This window comes from Crassostrea angulata, chromosome 9 (assembly GCF_025612915.1).
Source record: "Crassostrea angulata isolate pt1a10 chromosome 9, ASM2561291v2, whole genome shotgun sequence".
NCBI lineage: Eukaryota > Metazoa > Mollusca > Bivalvia > Ostreida > Ostreidae > Magallana > Magallana angulata.
The window spans coordinates 16,103,329-16,118,255 of NC_069119.1; the positions used below are offsets into that span (position 1 = coordinate 16,103,329).

Genomic DNA, 14,927 nt, shown 5'->3' on the forward strand with positions numbered 1-14,927 from the left:
TTTTTTTTTTTGGGGGGGGGGGGGTTGATATTTAACTGGACAGTAACTCCTGATGTGAATGTTGATAGCTTGACATTATTTTCAAAGAGTTTGATATATTTATTTTGACTTATCAAACTTCTAGAATGAATTTTGTTACAACAAGTTTCTGTTGTCAGTATTTATATCAACAATAGCTGCCTGGAATAGCTACATTTATTTATTTTGACAACGAAGAACTTGTTTCAGTAACCACAAAAAACGGCCCAGAAGTTGAGAAATTTATGAAAACTGGTAAATTTGATCCAGCGTTTCCGGTTTTAACAGTTATAAATTATAAAAAGCACGAGAATTTCTCGCTAAAATTTCCAAGTGGATTTCGAGAAACATCCCAAATATGGTATATTCAGGTAAGGATCGGCTCCTTTTTTTGAAAGATAGTTTTTTGAAAAATTTTATAGTTGGTGAACCAAGTTCTTTTCGGAGGTAATGTTTAACTTTACCTGGAATAAATGTAAGCTTTGAATTTTGATTCCTCCTGTACTTGTACTTATGAAGTGTAGATTATTTAAGTGGCATGGTATCCTTTGTACGACTTTGCATGTAAAATGTGTATATTTTGTATAAAACTGTCAAATGCTCAATGGCAAATATTTGTGCAGGTGCACGCACATATCATATTTTTTAGGAATTGATAGAAGCTGCAGGTCTGTAGCTCCGGGTCTAATTATTACCAAAAATCGTCCGTGGAAATAAGGTTATCAGTTCAAAACTAGCGTAAGTATTTGTGGGCCGTAATTTGCAACTTTTTATTAAACTGGTTAAGAACTGTAGCTCCCAGGTCGTTCATCCAAAATTTGTCAGACCGGGAGCAACAGACCTGCAGCCCGGTTTGTTGAAAAAGGTCCTTTTGAAAGGGTTTGAGGGGCGAAGAATGCGAAGATAGTGTTTATCATCGTTCATTTCATGGCAAAGAACACCTGATGTTGTGAAAAAAAAGTATGAAATACTAGTAGGAAAGAGCTAGAGAATATTTACTTATGCAATAAATAAAATAATTTCTGTGTTATCAACTTGGATTACCGGTACATGTATTATGCTTTGTCAATTGTCAGACACAACTGGGAGTTTTGTGTAGAAAAAAAAGTTTTCTCGATTTCTCGGTTAATGGCAGTGATAAGTCGACTGTCAATACAACACAAGGCTTAATGATATATCGGCGAGGACAATTGAAAAATCATTATTATCTATCATATAAATATATACAGTGCTATCAGTCTGTTTCATATTAATCATCGGGGATACTAGATGGCATTTACCATAAACGTGTCTTAATTTGTCAAGCTCACAATAAAAAAAATGGTCCACTTCCTTTATATCATACATGTAGTAAACAATGATTGGGGACATACACAAGGTTATTTCAGTGAAAAAATACAAAAACCAAAAAATATTTTAATTGTCCCTCCCAATTTTCACCGAATTTTTTTTTTCATATGTCAACAAATACGCTTGGAGCACCCTTCCCCATTTCCTCTGTTTTCTTTAGGGACATTTATTACTATATAAAATGATAAATGTTGTTGATTTTTCTAGACCTCCGTCCTACTTAATTTATTATGTAGTGAGAGAGAGAGGAAAGTTCTTAAAACAGCTGTCAACTCTCGACGATTAATTTGTTGGCGAAAGGACATATGAACGGACCAAAATAGACTTGTTAACGCGTCTCTCGCAAGATCTGGTAAATTCCTTCGCATTTCACGCATTTCATAAATTAAAGTATGTATGCCTTATGAAAAGCTGAAGATATACTTTTTTTCAGCGAGATATATAGATCTATTTTCATCCTAACTACAGATGCAATTAACTGCATAAGGAAACATCGCTTATTGTTCCCTGTTTTTCATATATACAAGTGCAAGAAATGGTAATAAAACTCATTAAAAATATATTAATAAAAAAAATTAATTATTCAAACAATGGCGTGACATTTTGGCTATAAATAACAAACTCGGAGGCAGAAAAGCGACCACTCCCTGTCTCGGTTTTGAAAATAATTTTTTTTCATGCATTAACAATGACCGCGTTTATAAAAATCATTGTAGTTGTTTTAAAAAGAAAGATAATTTGTTATCGGTTTTGTTTCGGGAAAAGTTATTAAGAAGCGTTTATTTGATAAAAATGTATATTTTTAATGAAAATCTAATCAAACCATTAGTTACTGGGCTATATTAAACAATTCTAATCCCAGATATTCTTTGCTGAGATGGTAGCGTTTTAATATTTAAGTATTAACGTAATTACACTAAATCATTATGCAAAACGCTTATTGATAACAGGCGTCAAATTAAAATAAAATAAAATATATATATATAATTTCACAAAGATAGCATGTCCGCATTTGCCTCATTTCAATATCCATCTTGATTGTGCTTCATTTAATCAAAGTGCTGATATATGCACAATGCATATGCACGTGTTCGCAGATTAGTGACGCATCATTAAGCCAGGAAGGAAGGAGTCAAGTATAGTTTCTCCCGGTCCCAAATAATCAGGGGACATTTTTTTAGTAACGGTGTTATACTGTGTATAGGTGGCGCTAAACCGGATGTTAATAAGAGATTGACCTGCAATCACAATGTTATTCCTGGACCTATTTTCAAGTCTCGGATATTACGATTCTAAATGCCGAAAAAGACCGAGAATTTCGACTGACTTTGCTTAGCAAATATTTTTGCACAAATGAACACTGGTGTGCCATCATATATTTTTCAAAGTTTGCATCCTCTACAGTGTATTTATCGCTAAACCAATCTGACGCTTAGGTTATGTATCATAGCATATAATTGTACGTTCCTCATTATATTGACATGTAGAAAAAGAGAACAGATGAAAGCAATAAAATTATTTACTTTTTATTTTAGTTTTAACAAAGTAAAAATAGGGTAGGGATTTCGCCAGTACAGTGTACTCATATTCCACACAGTGCCTTTTTATGGGGGGGGGGGGTATAGGGAGTGGGGTGGTGTTTAACCGTTGTTGGGTGTTCAGTTATAAGGTACATGTATACAAACATTGTTACATAGTGAACGGCTGAACAGCAATAAATAAAACGTCGACTCATGAACAAATGGAACGATATTATGCGAACTAAAATGCACAGTGAAATAGAAAAAAAAAACATTCACAAAATATTAAATCCTATTGATTAAAAATGTTTTTAGCAATTGTGCCCCATTATTATATGTTTTATTTTTTGCCCAAAAAATCCGGATCATTTTTAACAAAAAAATCTAATAAAATGCCCCAAAATCAAGTTAAAAAAATAGATATAACATAGAAATAAGTAACAGACTTATTATTACTTATAAGCATTTCCATGACAAGACATTTACCCTTTTAAATCTTAATTTTTTTTTATCCTATGTCTTTGGCCTATTCTGTATGTGGAAACCAGCCTCATTAAGGTGACAGGGGTCGGATATAGGGAGCTTCCATTTTCTATTCCCCAGGGGGAAGACAGGGAAGTGATGAGAGCTAGCCTAAGGGCGTTATAATGAACAGGCACATTGCATGGTACATGAAGATGTAAAACACAAATAAAATGTCTCTAATTCCGTTGCCCGGATGATGCAGCGGCCATTGGATTAAACCGGAACTACAGTAGTTAGTTCAGTTAGTTGAGGGGTGTCGGCCACTACAGCAGCTGGTTCTAAGCTTCCGGCTGCTGTGTCTAAATTCCCGGTCGATGCTGCGTTTGAATTTCCGGATGATGCCGCCGCGGGCTCAACATCCACGCTCAGCTGGGGCTCACAGAGGTAAGTTCGCACCTGACATAAAAAAAAGTTAAATTAATTTTCAAAGCAACTATTATTTTAGTACTTATATGTACCTTAGAAGGTTGAGTTGATTTTGTTAGAAAATGTGCATTGAGTTATATTCACCATTGCCATTTTGCCGACGAAGTATCCCTTGTTACTACACCAGCCTACTCGAAGGTCGAGTCCATTTTCAAGGAAGTCTACAAGGAGAAAAATAAAATAATTAAAATTAAATTTAAAAGGTTTTAATTCAATATTTTTTTTCTAACTCTCCTTTAAAATTAAATTCCTTTCATTATTTTTTGTTTGTGTGTCAATATGTTTGAAGTTGTCATGAACTATATTTTTTAGAATCGATTAATTGATTGAAAGGTTTGCAATACTATCCGAAATTAATGCAAATACTTTGGTTGGTTCTGTTACTTACTATTGACAGCTGTACTGGCGTCGCTAATTACACCACCAGAAAGATCTAGATTTCTAGCGGTCAATAAATTCTTCTCGCCATTAAAAACCACCTCAAGTTTATTCCAGTCATCTGGCTGTAGGTCAAAGAAATACAGATGTTTCCATTAATGTATCATATATGTAATAATTACGTTTTCGATAAAAGTGTACAACAATTTATTAACAACTGATTAACCCAAGGGTACAAAATGGTAACAGTTTTCCGATGAAATGCGTTTCAGTCTTACTTTTTGATTGACAGACTTATTAATTCTGCAGAAGTTTCAAATTCTTTTTACGAAGTGTTCATAAAATATTAATAAAAAGACCGAAAATTAAATCACATGATTTATATGCGGATTCTTAAAAATGCTAACAGTGCTTGCCTAATGCACCAATGAGCAATAAAGAAAACTCTTCAAACACGCTCGAGAAGGTAAATATAGCCTTAAAATTACCCCAACCATCAGGCCCTCTTTAAGAATGATTTAAAAGATTCTTACCTTGTATTTCATTGTCATGGAATAGGTTTGTGGTGGCTCAGCGCCGGCAACCTCACTCGGAACACCCTCTACGGTGATCTGTATATCTTGAGTATCCTTTAAAAGGCTGATTTCGAATGGTGCGTCGCGGCTGTTCACGCTCTGGCAGTTTGAGAGCAAGATTTGCTGCTTGTTGCCTTTGCCGTTGTCGGGGTTGAAGAGAATTTCGGTGGTGAACTTCTTTCTCATTTCCGTATTTCGGTTGTAGAATGGAATGTACAGATTGGAGGAGGTTCCGTCGAATCGGCCGACCTTGTAAACTTTGTCTTTCAGGTTAACGGTTTCCGACACGGATCGGAAAGTTCCACCGATCCATTTCCAGTCAATAGTGTTCTTAACCTGGTTTCCGGATTCAAAGGCGATTTCTACGTCTGGTTTGCACTCTGTTTACGAAAAAAAAACCCAAACCCAAAATGAATCAATAAATGTTCGTATCATAATCTACCTTTAAATTTTTAGATATGATTTTTAAAATCTATAAAATGGCAGTTAGGTAAAGAAAGATCTATATAATGTGAAGCTTAGAAAATTCAATGTTTTCTTAAATTTTAAAACAGCTCTTCATCTCTCTTCTAAAGGCAATTTAATCAGTCTAAAAAGGATGAAGACCATCCAAAAAATGCATTCGTGGTCGTTTTCATCAAATATACATGTATATCAGCGCAGAACTTCACTTGGTATTATTTTATTGTGGTATGAGATTGTAGCTAACAACAAGCATGTTTATTTGAGGTTTATTTGAGAATAGAACATGTATTTACCGTTATTCCTGACGTAGTTGGGATCTTTGTCACAGATACATTTGTCCTGGCTGAAAATGGTGCCGAGTCCACAACCTCGTGGGACCTCGACATCTGCAACCACTTCCATGTAAAGGTAGAGGTTGTCTGGCACGCTTTTGTATCTGCATTCTATAAATTGAAATACAGAGAATTAAAAAAAAACTTAAACTTTTGCAATGTCTTCATTATATTCACAAATTACCAGTCAAATTGAAATTAAACTTGGAGAAAATCCGCTCGTCTTCCGTACACTTTTACTGCGCATGCGTATGATAGACTAGCGGGTTACAAATTAGAATCTTAGTATATATTCTTTCTCGAGTCAATTTCCAATCGTTCATTTCAGAAATTTGATATTCAGCCAATGTAAGATTGGTTTATTTCTATTTACCTTCCATGCATTTGGACCCCATCCATCCAACAGCACATTCGGAACACTCTCCGTTCATGGAGTCACATGTCCCGATACAGTGTTCCGAACAGGTGTATCTACATCCGACACCGTACTTTCCTTCCGGACATACCACATCTACAAGAAAATAAGAGCGACACTGATTCGTTGTTTTCTCGGTGCCAACTTATGTATTACTGTATACACCATCTTACTGCATCGTTTTTGAAAATATAAAGAAGAAAGAGAGAGAGAGAGAGAGAGAGAGAGAGAGAGAGAGAGAGAGAGAGAGAGAGAGAGAGAGAGACGTACCGTTGACAATGGCGTCTTTGGCCAGCACGGTACATTCCTCGGGGTTGTCGCAGCTTGGGTCGTCCACGCATTTGCCGTCCTTACTGAACGTCTGGTTGACGGGACAGCAGTGGGCCTCAGAGATTCCCCGGCCCAGATTCTGATCCAACCTACACTCCCAGTAGGAGCGGCAAAAACCTTCCAGCTTGTAGAACCCGGCTGTTTCATTGAGGCACGGATCTATAGAAAACAACATTCGGAGAAATAACATAAACAGTTCCGTCAGTAATTTGTTTTCAATGATAATAATAATCAATGCTGTCGTATTTTAAGGAGGCTCACTACACCTTAAAAAAGTTCCAGACCTCAGTTCTTCAGCAGAAAATTACTTGACTATGATAGATAGCATGATGGTTAAGAAGTATGTAAGTCAGAAAGGCGAAAAAAGTGTGCAATTTTGAATAAAATATCATATTTTTCAAAAATTTTATTCAGTAAATGTGAACAAAAGCGCTAAGCGGATCCGAACTCATGATCAGCGGTACACAAGCCCGATACTTTAACCACTGATCTATGGCGACATTCGACCAAATTGATTGGTACACACAATTTAACAAAACATTAGAATAGCCATCTTGTGATGTAGTGTAGTTTTTATAAAAAGTATAAAGTCTACATGCAGTGGGGTACCTTAGTTGATCATTGAATCAACCTGGCATCGTTTTCAAAAGTGGATGGTCCAGACAAAAAATGGAGGAGTTAATTGGCTTGTACGTTTAAATTTCTTGTTACTTTTGGCACATTTTTTTTTAAAGAAAAAGGGAATGGCTTAGCATTCTTGACCTAAGATTCCAATACATATTTTTAAAAGTACGCATGAGCCATAGATAGTTGAATCATCATGAATTAACAAAACATAACTGATTAGTTTCAACTGATTCGTTCTGGTGCAAAGTAATTTATGATAATCATTTCATTGAATTGTACAATATATCATGCAATGTGGTTTTATTGAATGCTAGATTGAGGGAATGGTGGCACTTGCATTATATTGGTGATGCGTATTTTTTAATTAATTTCAAGCGCAATTAAATTTGTGAAATGGAAACAATATGCACATATAGAAGATGAATTACCATAAGGACAGTTGGCGTCTTTCGGTTGAATACATCCACCTGTCGCCTCGGAGAAATGAGTTCCATGGGCACAGTTCATTTTTTCCACATACCAATTATTTTCTACTTTCTGACATCTGTAATATTGCACGCATTGACCCGGAACGGAAACGTCACATGACCCTTGGCCTTTGCACTGTCTGCAGAGAACTGTCAACGAACCAAAAAAAAAAAATGAATATAAGGGGATTTATGCAATGTAATAAACTAACACACATAAAACTTCTGACATATCATCCTGACACTGCCCACATATGTTTTGACACCGAGATTACTACTAGATTACTTGTAAACACAACTAATGCATGTGGTAAACCAAGCATGCCTGAAAATATATAGTTATAGTTGCCATGACAACTTTTGAGGAACTTGCTGGAAATTGCGATTGTATTGGAAAGTTTCCATTAGTTTGGCGAATATTTTTTAATTTCTTGTCCACAAAAGTCAATCTAATTTATAGTTTCAATCTATATAAAATATTTGGTGAATAAAAAGTAAAACATTTTGCTATATGCACGATGAAGACTAGCAATTTACAAATGTTGATGAAATTTTTAGTAGTGACCATGACCTTTGACCAGAGATAAAAATTCACATAGTTCCTTGGCAAACCATCTACAGATACTAAAAAAATTAGCTCAAACAAAATACCAGTTTTAAGGAACGTTTGAAAGATCAATGAAATTCTAATGCCTGCCATATTTGTTGATCGACAATATCAATAGACAATCCATTGATATATCAAGCATGCATACATGTACTAACAAACTGTCACATTGAGGTTTCGATCTCGTATCGACCGTGGGTTCAATTTGAAATAAGTTTAAGAAAACTCGTGTTTTTTCTAACTTAGTCAAGCTTTTAAAAATATAACGACTCGTGACTGCAATTTCTTGTTGAAACATAAAAACTGTATAATTTGAATTGGAATATCTATTCTTTTAAATGCTTACGTGACAATGACAATTTCTAGTTGTCGGTAAAATTCTTGTACAATAACGTCATATAATTCTGTGAATTCTCTAAATGACCACGCAATATGATTTTTGCATAAATTTTGATTTCATCTATATTTTTTTCAGCCAGATTTTACCTGCATATAAATGTAAAGCAAATATATTGCCTTTATTTGGATTCTTTCGTACAAGTAGGGGAAAAAATATGTAGGTATAGATCTAGTAGAAAGGGCGACTGTCATATTTTCTGATTGACAGGTGGCTGTCAATTTGACTGTCTGCAGTCCAGGGCAAGGCTTACCTTGTAAATCTAGGGCCTCGTCGGTACCTTGTGATAGTACCGCCAACACCTGGCTCAGGTAAACTAAACACTGCAGCACTGTACTCTTCTTCATAATCTGCAGGGATAGAGAGAAAGACGAAATGAGTAAAAAGTAGAGAGAGAGAGAGAGAGAGAGAAAATATTCGTTCCTTCTTTAACATTTAACAGAAAAAGAAAGGGAGTTGCAAAACAATAAATTCTTATTTGATATAAATTTTGCCCGTTATTTACAGGGTTTTTTTTTGGTTGTAGAAGGAGCCATAGAGATATTGAAAGAATAAGATTTTCCCCCTTATTTACAATTAATGTTAACAGAAAGAGAAAGAGAGATAGAGAGAACAAGAAAAGTTCTCTCGTTGAAATAATGTGCCTCGCCGTGATGATATTGGTGACCTTTTCGATGACGAAGTTATGATCTAGAGCGTTCATGGAGACAGTCGGTGTTTGTTGGCGATTGGCATAAGCCTTCTTGATTACTCATTAATGATATTCTGAACGAAACAGCGTCATTGCGGACAGTAAATTCTGGACATCACAGGTCATACATCAAGACACAGGGTGTACGATCATGACTTTTTGACTTTTGTTTTCTTTTCAGTTGGTTATTTTTTTCTGGCGGTCAAAATGCAAAATTTGATTGTTGTTGTGTGATCATTTTTAATATTTTTTCGAAAATGTCACCTCGTATAGGTGACATGTATAGATGAAGAAATTCACATACATCAATCGTGTATTGTACGAAACCTCATTTTCATCATCATGAATTATCATCGTTATCAAGATCATCAATATCATCATCATCATCATCATCATCAGAATAATCATAATATTTCTTATTCCTAACAATAATCATAATTCTGAGTTATTTCATTTTTCAAACCAATCGTGAAAACAAATTACATGCATTTCTTTTTCTTTTCTTTTGCTTCACTGCGAATTATGCAACCATATTTTAGCGATAATAATTTTCATAAAAATTAAAAATATTATTTTTAATGAGAGGAATTATCTCACCTTGTTTCAGGTAATAACTTCCAGAGAATTAAACACTAACTGATGATCGAATTGATCGGGGGTTGATTTTTTATATACACTAGAGCCAAACCGCACTTCGGGCCGCGGGCTTCCGTTGATCTGGTTTTCCGTTGGTTAGTGAGCGCGCGACGTAGCATTGTTCTTTGCTGTTAATCATTATTCATAGAGATGGTGCCCCCAGGCAAGCCCTGCTTACATCACTAGGAGAGAAAGAAGGGAAATCTCAAAAAAGAAGAAATGAAATGATAATGATAATAATTTCGTTGATGCTAATTGCAAAGTGCACTTTCATTCTAGAGAAAAGAACGTTTTCATTATCTAAATAATTTTTAATTTGCTTTACATTATACAATGTAAAAAATGCATTTTAGTTTATAATACCATTTTTTAGAAAATATTATGTGTGTTGCAAATAATTTAATAATTTTGTTCGGTGAAAACATGAGCAAAAATTAATTCTAAGATGTGCATTAATTATCATGTTTTAAATTGATGCACGTATTTAAGATGTTAGGGCGTTGTTATTAGAATTTGAGCTGACAATAAGAACTACGATCCCCCCCTCTCTCTCTCTCTCTCTCTCTCTCTCTCTCTCTCTCTCTCTCTCTCTCTCTCTCTCTCTCTCTCTCTCTCTCTCTCTCTCTCTCTCTCTCTCTCTCTCTCCATTCCCGTTCTTTCTCGATCAGTTCGAATTCTTGACCTAGGATTCCAATCCATAAACAAAGTCTTTTCCGCGTTCATAAATTACCATATATAATTAATTTCCAAACATTTTATGTATATTAAAATCTTAATGATATTACATATCGTTGCTCTTTCCTGCTAGTAAATGCTGAGAGACTGTCGTTCTATATTTGATTTATTGATTGATTTGGTATGCTCATTTAATTAACAATTTATCAACATTGTATTTAATTTCAGATCGTTTATAAATATTCTAACAATTTAAGCTAAATGTAATATCAGCTATTCTTGTCGAGACTGGTTTCATAAGCGCTTTGACAACAATTTTGAGTACGCCATTTTGTCAACATGTGGTCCTCCCTTAATTTTTATTGCCTTCACTGTTATAAAAGAACTGTAGTCCATGTTTATTTTTGAATTGGAATAATTTACATATGCTTAATAATTTATAGATTTGAATTTTTGCGGACTTGTGCATGTGTCAGTCGAAATTATGGTATAATTATGTACATCATCTTCGAGTACCATAAATCAGCAAAAACTAAGCATTGAAAATGACCGCCTGGTATATTTTTGAATTTTTTTTTAATATATAGACTTCTAGTTTGCTTAATTTGAATATAATTTTTATTTTGCCATGCACCATGCAACTTGCAAAATGCAAACAATGAATATAGAAAGGAAGGTAGGGGACGGGGGCGAGGGGGGTGGGGGTGGGGGCGGTGCTTGGGTACGCGGGTAAGGGTGCGAAGGTAAACGTTCATAAGACACATTCAATTGAACTGTTCTTGGAATTACTATATGCTTTAGAACCAAACAACTGCCGAAAAAATGAAATTGAATAAATTTTTGTGTTTTGAAACTTGCCCTAAATTGAAAAAAATGAATTAATTTGTTCTGAATTAATGAAATAAAAGTAGTGTATTGTGTTTACACACATGATTGCGCAAAACTACGCGCGCATCTCAACTACGCGTGCGTCACCAGAATTCAAACCTTTATTTTTGTTTTCTGTTTTGTAAAAATGTTCCTTGAAGTTAAAAAACGACTTCCGAGCTTTTCACACATCTTAAGAGAGACCGCAACAAAACGCTGACATCAGCATACAATGTAACACTGCAAGGTGCAGCATTTTTTGTAAACAATTCATTCCAATACACTGTGACCGTTGTTCTGTTTTTTTCCTCTTCCTTTTTTTACACCCCCGTAAACCAAGTTTTCGGAAATACGTGTTCATTCGACATGCAGCACCTAATATTTAAGGGTAGCGCATTTTGCTGCAATTCTGAGTGCACGGGCACCGTCTATGGGCAAAGAAGGTGTAACACAGAAGCATAGACACTTGGTGCTAAAACCTTTTTTATATATTGGTGGGTAGTTGAACGAACTTTGATAATTATTACAGATAACTACATTTACCTAACAAGAAATGTTCTTTTTCGTCCAAAAGCTGCACATTAAATAAGGACATTACTTTATATTACATTATGGGCATTTATCCTGACGATCTACTCTTTTCTACTTTGTTTAATGTTTTAATTTGAACTTGAGGGATTTGAACTTAAGTTTGGCGTATATAAGAGAGAGAGAGAGAGAGAGAGAGACAGAGAGAGAGAGAGAGAGAGAGAGAGAGAGAGAGAGAGAGAGAGAGAGAGAGAGAGAGTTCTTAGTAAAGTAAAAAAAGAAATCACATTTGTCATGTAAAGAAACATTATTTTTATTAAATATGCGTTCATGGAAACTTTATTTTGAAATTAAAAAAAAAAGGCTGACAACATTCATCGGTCAAAATTAAAAAAGAATTAAAAAACAAGTTAAACGATGCGTACACAACACACCTTCGTCCCTATGAAACATGTTGGGATTGGTGATGCCGTGTAATCATGTAATCGTATTATCATGTAATCGTGTTATCATGTAATCCATTAGCTGTAACGAGCAACCCAACACTAATCTTCAAATTAATGCTCTCTGATGAATACATTTCTTTGGTTCCTCGCCTCTGATTATCAGGTGCACACTTAAAATGTATTTTAAAAGTATTTAGAAAGATTTTTTTCTATTTTTTCATATTTTACATGTACATACATCTATGTTCTTTATATGAAAAAAAAATTGGTCACCATTTTTGTAATAAATGATCGTTTCGATTTTACTATATATTGTTTACCAAACGGAGCAAAATTAATTTGAAGTAACTGTTTGACAATTCTTTTTAATATAGCCTTTACACAAACTATAGCTCTTTATTACACATATGACTTAGCAATTTATTTTTGATTCATTTTTAATACAAAATTTAAAAAAAAATGAAAATGACCGTTTTATGTGTACGACTTAGTTGTGATTCATTATATAATGGACTGCAGAATATTTTTGCCGTGCATTCCAAATAATGAAAAAATTAATAAAATATAAATCAATATAAATTAAAAAAACGATGCAAATCCAATAAAAAATATAAGTAACTTAATTTTGTATTTTAAGTTGAATGATCAGGATATAACCAATCATTTAACGATCGTCATTCTAGAGTTATCTCCCGTTTCCCATGCCATCCTCCTTAAAGGGGCATGGTTACGAATTGGTAAAAAATTAATTTTTTGATTTTAATGTTTACAATGCTTCAGTAAGGCATTTTTAATAGGCAAACAAAATCTGAGTTTCATTTGTTGAGTTTTAAGCGAGTTACAGAGCTTACAAGTCTTCGCTATGTAAACAAAGCTTTTGTTTACATTAATATATTTTGAATGTTGAAGTGAAAATTCAAGTTTTAAACTTCAAATGAATGTGTAAATCGTTAGGGACTGTTTATTAATGCTTACTATGAACAAGAAGATAGACAAATCAGCTTGAAAAAGATTATTTACTGGTATATTGAACCTATGTAAACAAAAACAGGGCACGAGCCTTGTTTACATGACGAAGAATTGTGAGCCCTGTATCTTGCTTAAAACTCATTGACTGGCGTTATGATGAAACATTCATGGGTTTATTTTTTCTTGGTTAGAGTAAACGTAAAATTTCGAGGATTTTTAGTTTATTAAAATTTTACTTCCATGAATATTCTAGTCACTTTTCCTTAGAGAATTGAGCATTACAGGTCTTGGATCAACTTGATTACATTACAGCTCTTGGATCAACTTGATTACGAAATCTAATAAAATTGGTGTATTGAACGATTTCAATGAAATATAGCTGGCCTTTTCTGGAGAGTGCTACAATTTCATTTGATTTCCGTAGTGGCGCAAATTTGTTATTTTTTTTAATGCCACTGATTTCAGTAAACATTTCCCATTATAAATCTTCGTATGCGTTTCTGTGAAATTTTCCGAGTGAAAAATGATAATGTGTCATGACGATGGATATACCTTTCATCTATCTCAACTGTATTTCTTTCACAGGTACATGTATGTGAATTTTCATTTCAAATCGTCCAAATGTGATGGAAACAATAACTTGGCATAAACAATAGACTTCATATAGACAAAATGATTTTTTTTTTTCAGAAGAAACTTTTATTTTCGAGTATAAGTGAAAACGAAATAAAACACACCGGTGTGTTTATCAGTCATCTTTTTCAGCAGCCATGCCAGTTCTGCCAATATTTTTTTGGATTTACGCTTACGGTTTAGATTGGATTGATAAAGTAAATATCATTGTAAATAAGCAGTCTTACTTCATTCTATCACTAACTAAAATATTATTGTAGAAAAAGAGTTTAAAATGGAAAATTCATATTTACCGCGTTATTTATGTTTACACTGGGAACATTCCTATATTTAGTTCAAGATCCGCTCCTGAATTCTCATTGGCTATCCCAAAATAAAACCGATCAAGGTCAGTAATCATGGCGGACAAATTCAACTTGTGTTGAACATTGACATAGTTCATCGATATGTGGACTATATTCGATTTTTTGGATTAACTTAATATGCCCTACACAGCTACAAAGTTTGAGTTCAGGTAAGAAATGTAAATGTTACTTTGTCATTTATCAATGATTTTAGGAAATTTTGAGCCTAAATCGTTACAGGAGTGATTCTGGATTGAATGTTCTATCGTTAAAATGACAGATGTCCTACGGACCCGGTTTAACGATAGAATTCGTCCCATACACTCGCTTCGTAGCAAATAAAAAAAATCATATCTCGCCTAAATTTTCATATGATTGGTCTCAAATACCTACAATGTTGCTCATTTATAATCCCATATTACCACACTAACTGTTTTTGCAAAAAAAAAAATCACTGCCACTTTTAACATCACGTTTGAAAATTCGCTGTGTATGGTATGGTACTTGCACTCGGAAGGCCTCGGGTACTAGGCTACGTTTACAATCGGCAATCCTCGGCTGATTCCGCTACGCTCCATACAAATGTCGAGTGCACGAGACATCCGAGTAGTTCCGAGTGCTACGTTTATGGTCGACATGTTAAAGTTAAAATCCGAGACATTCCGAGTGCGATTTTCGACAAAATGGCGGGCAAATTCAAACGTGT

At 34.4% G+C, this 14,927-nt stretch overlaps 1 protein-coding gene across 1 annotated transcript; it reads right to left on the bottom strand.

Moving 5' to 3' along the window:
- Positions 1-2,878: 2,878 nt before the first annotated feature.
- LOC128163096 (uncharacterized) lies at positions 2,879-9,868 on the bottom strand. The gene is made up of 10 exons (XM_052826584.1): positions 9,721-9,868; positions 8,686-8,782; positions 7,390-7,578; positions 6,275-6,493; positions 5,963-6,100; positions 5,551-5,700; positions 4,751-5,172; positions 4,228-4,342; positions 3,924-4,000; positions 2,879-3,809 (listed from the first exon to the last, which is right to left on the bottom strand). The coding sequence occupies exons 2-10, from the start codon at positions 8,777-8,779 to the stop codon at positions 3,627-3,629; spliced, it is 1,587 nt and encodes a 528-aa protein (XP_052682544.1). The 5' UTR covers positions 8,780-8,782; positions 9,721-9,868; the 3' UTR covers positions 2,879-3,626.
- Between the last annotated feature and the right edge of the window lie 5,059 nt (positions 9,869-14,927).

Coding starts and splice junctions, on each gene's coding strand:
- LOC128163096 (XM_052826584.1), bottom strand. CDS start 8,779: ATGAAGAAGAGTACAGTGCTGCAGTGTTTAGTTTACCTGAGCCAGGTG. Junction 6,101..6,274: donor CAAAGACGCCATTGTCAACG/GTACGTCTCTCT, acceptor ATTTTCTTGTAG/ATGTGGTATGTCCGGAAGGA. Junction 3,810..3,923: donor TCGTCGGCAAAATGGCAATG/GTGAATATAACT, acceptor TTTTTATGTCAG/GTGCGAACTTACCTCTGTGA.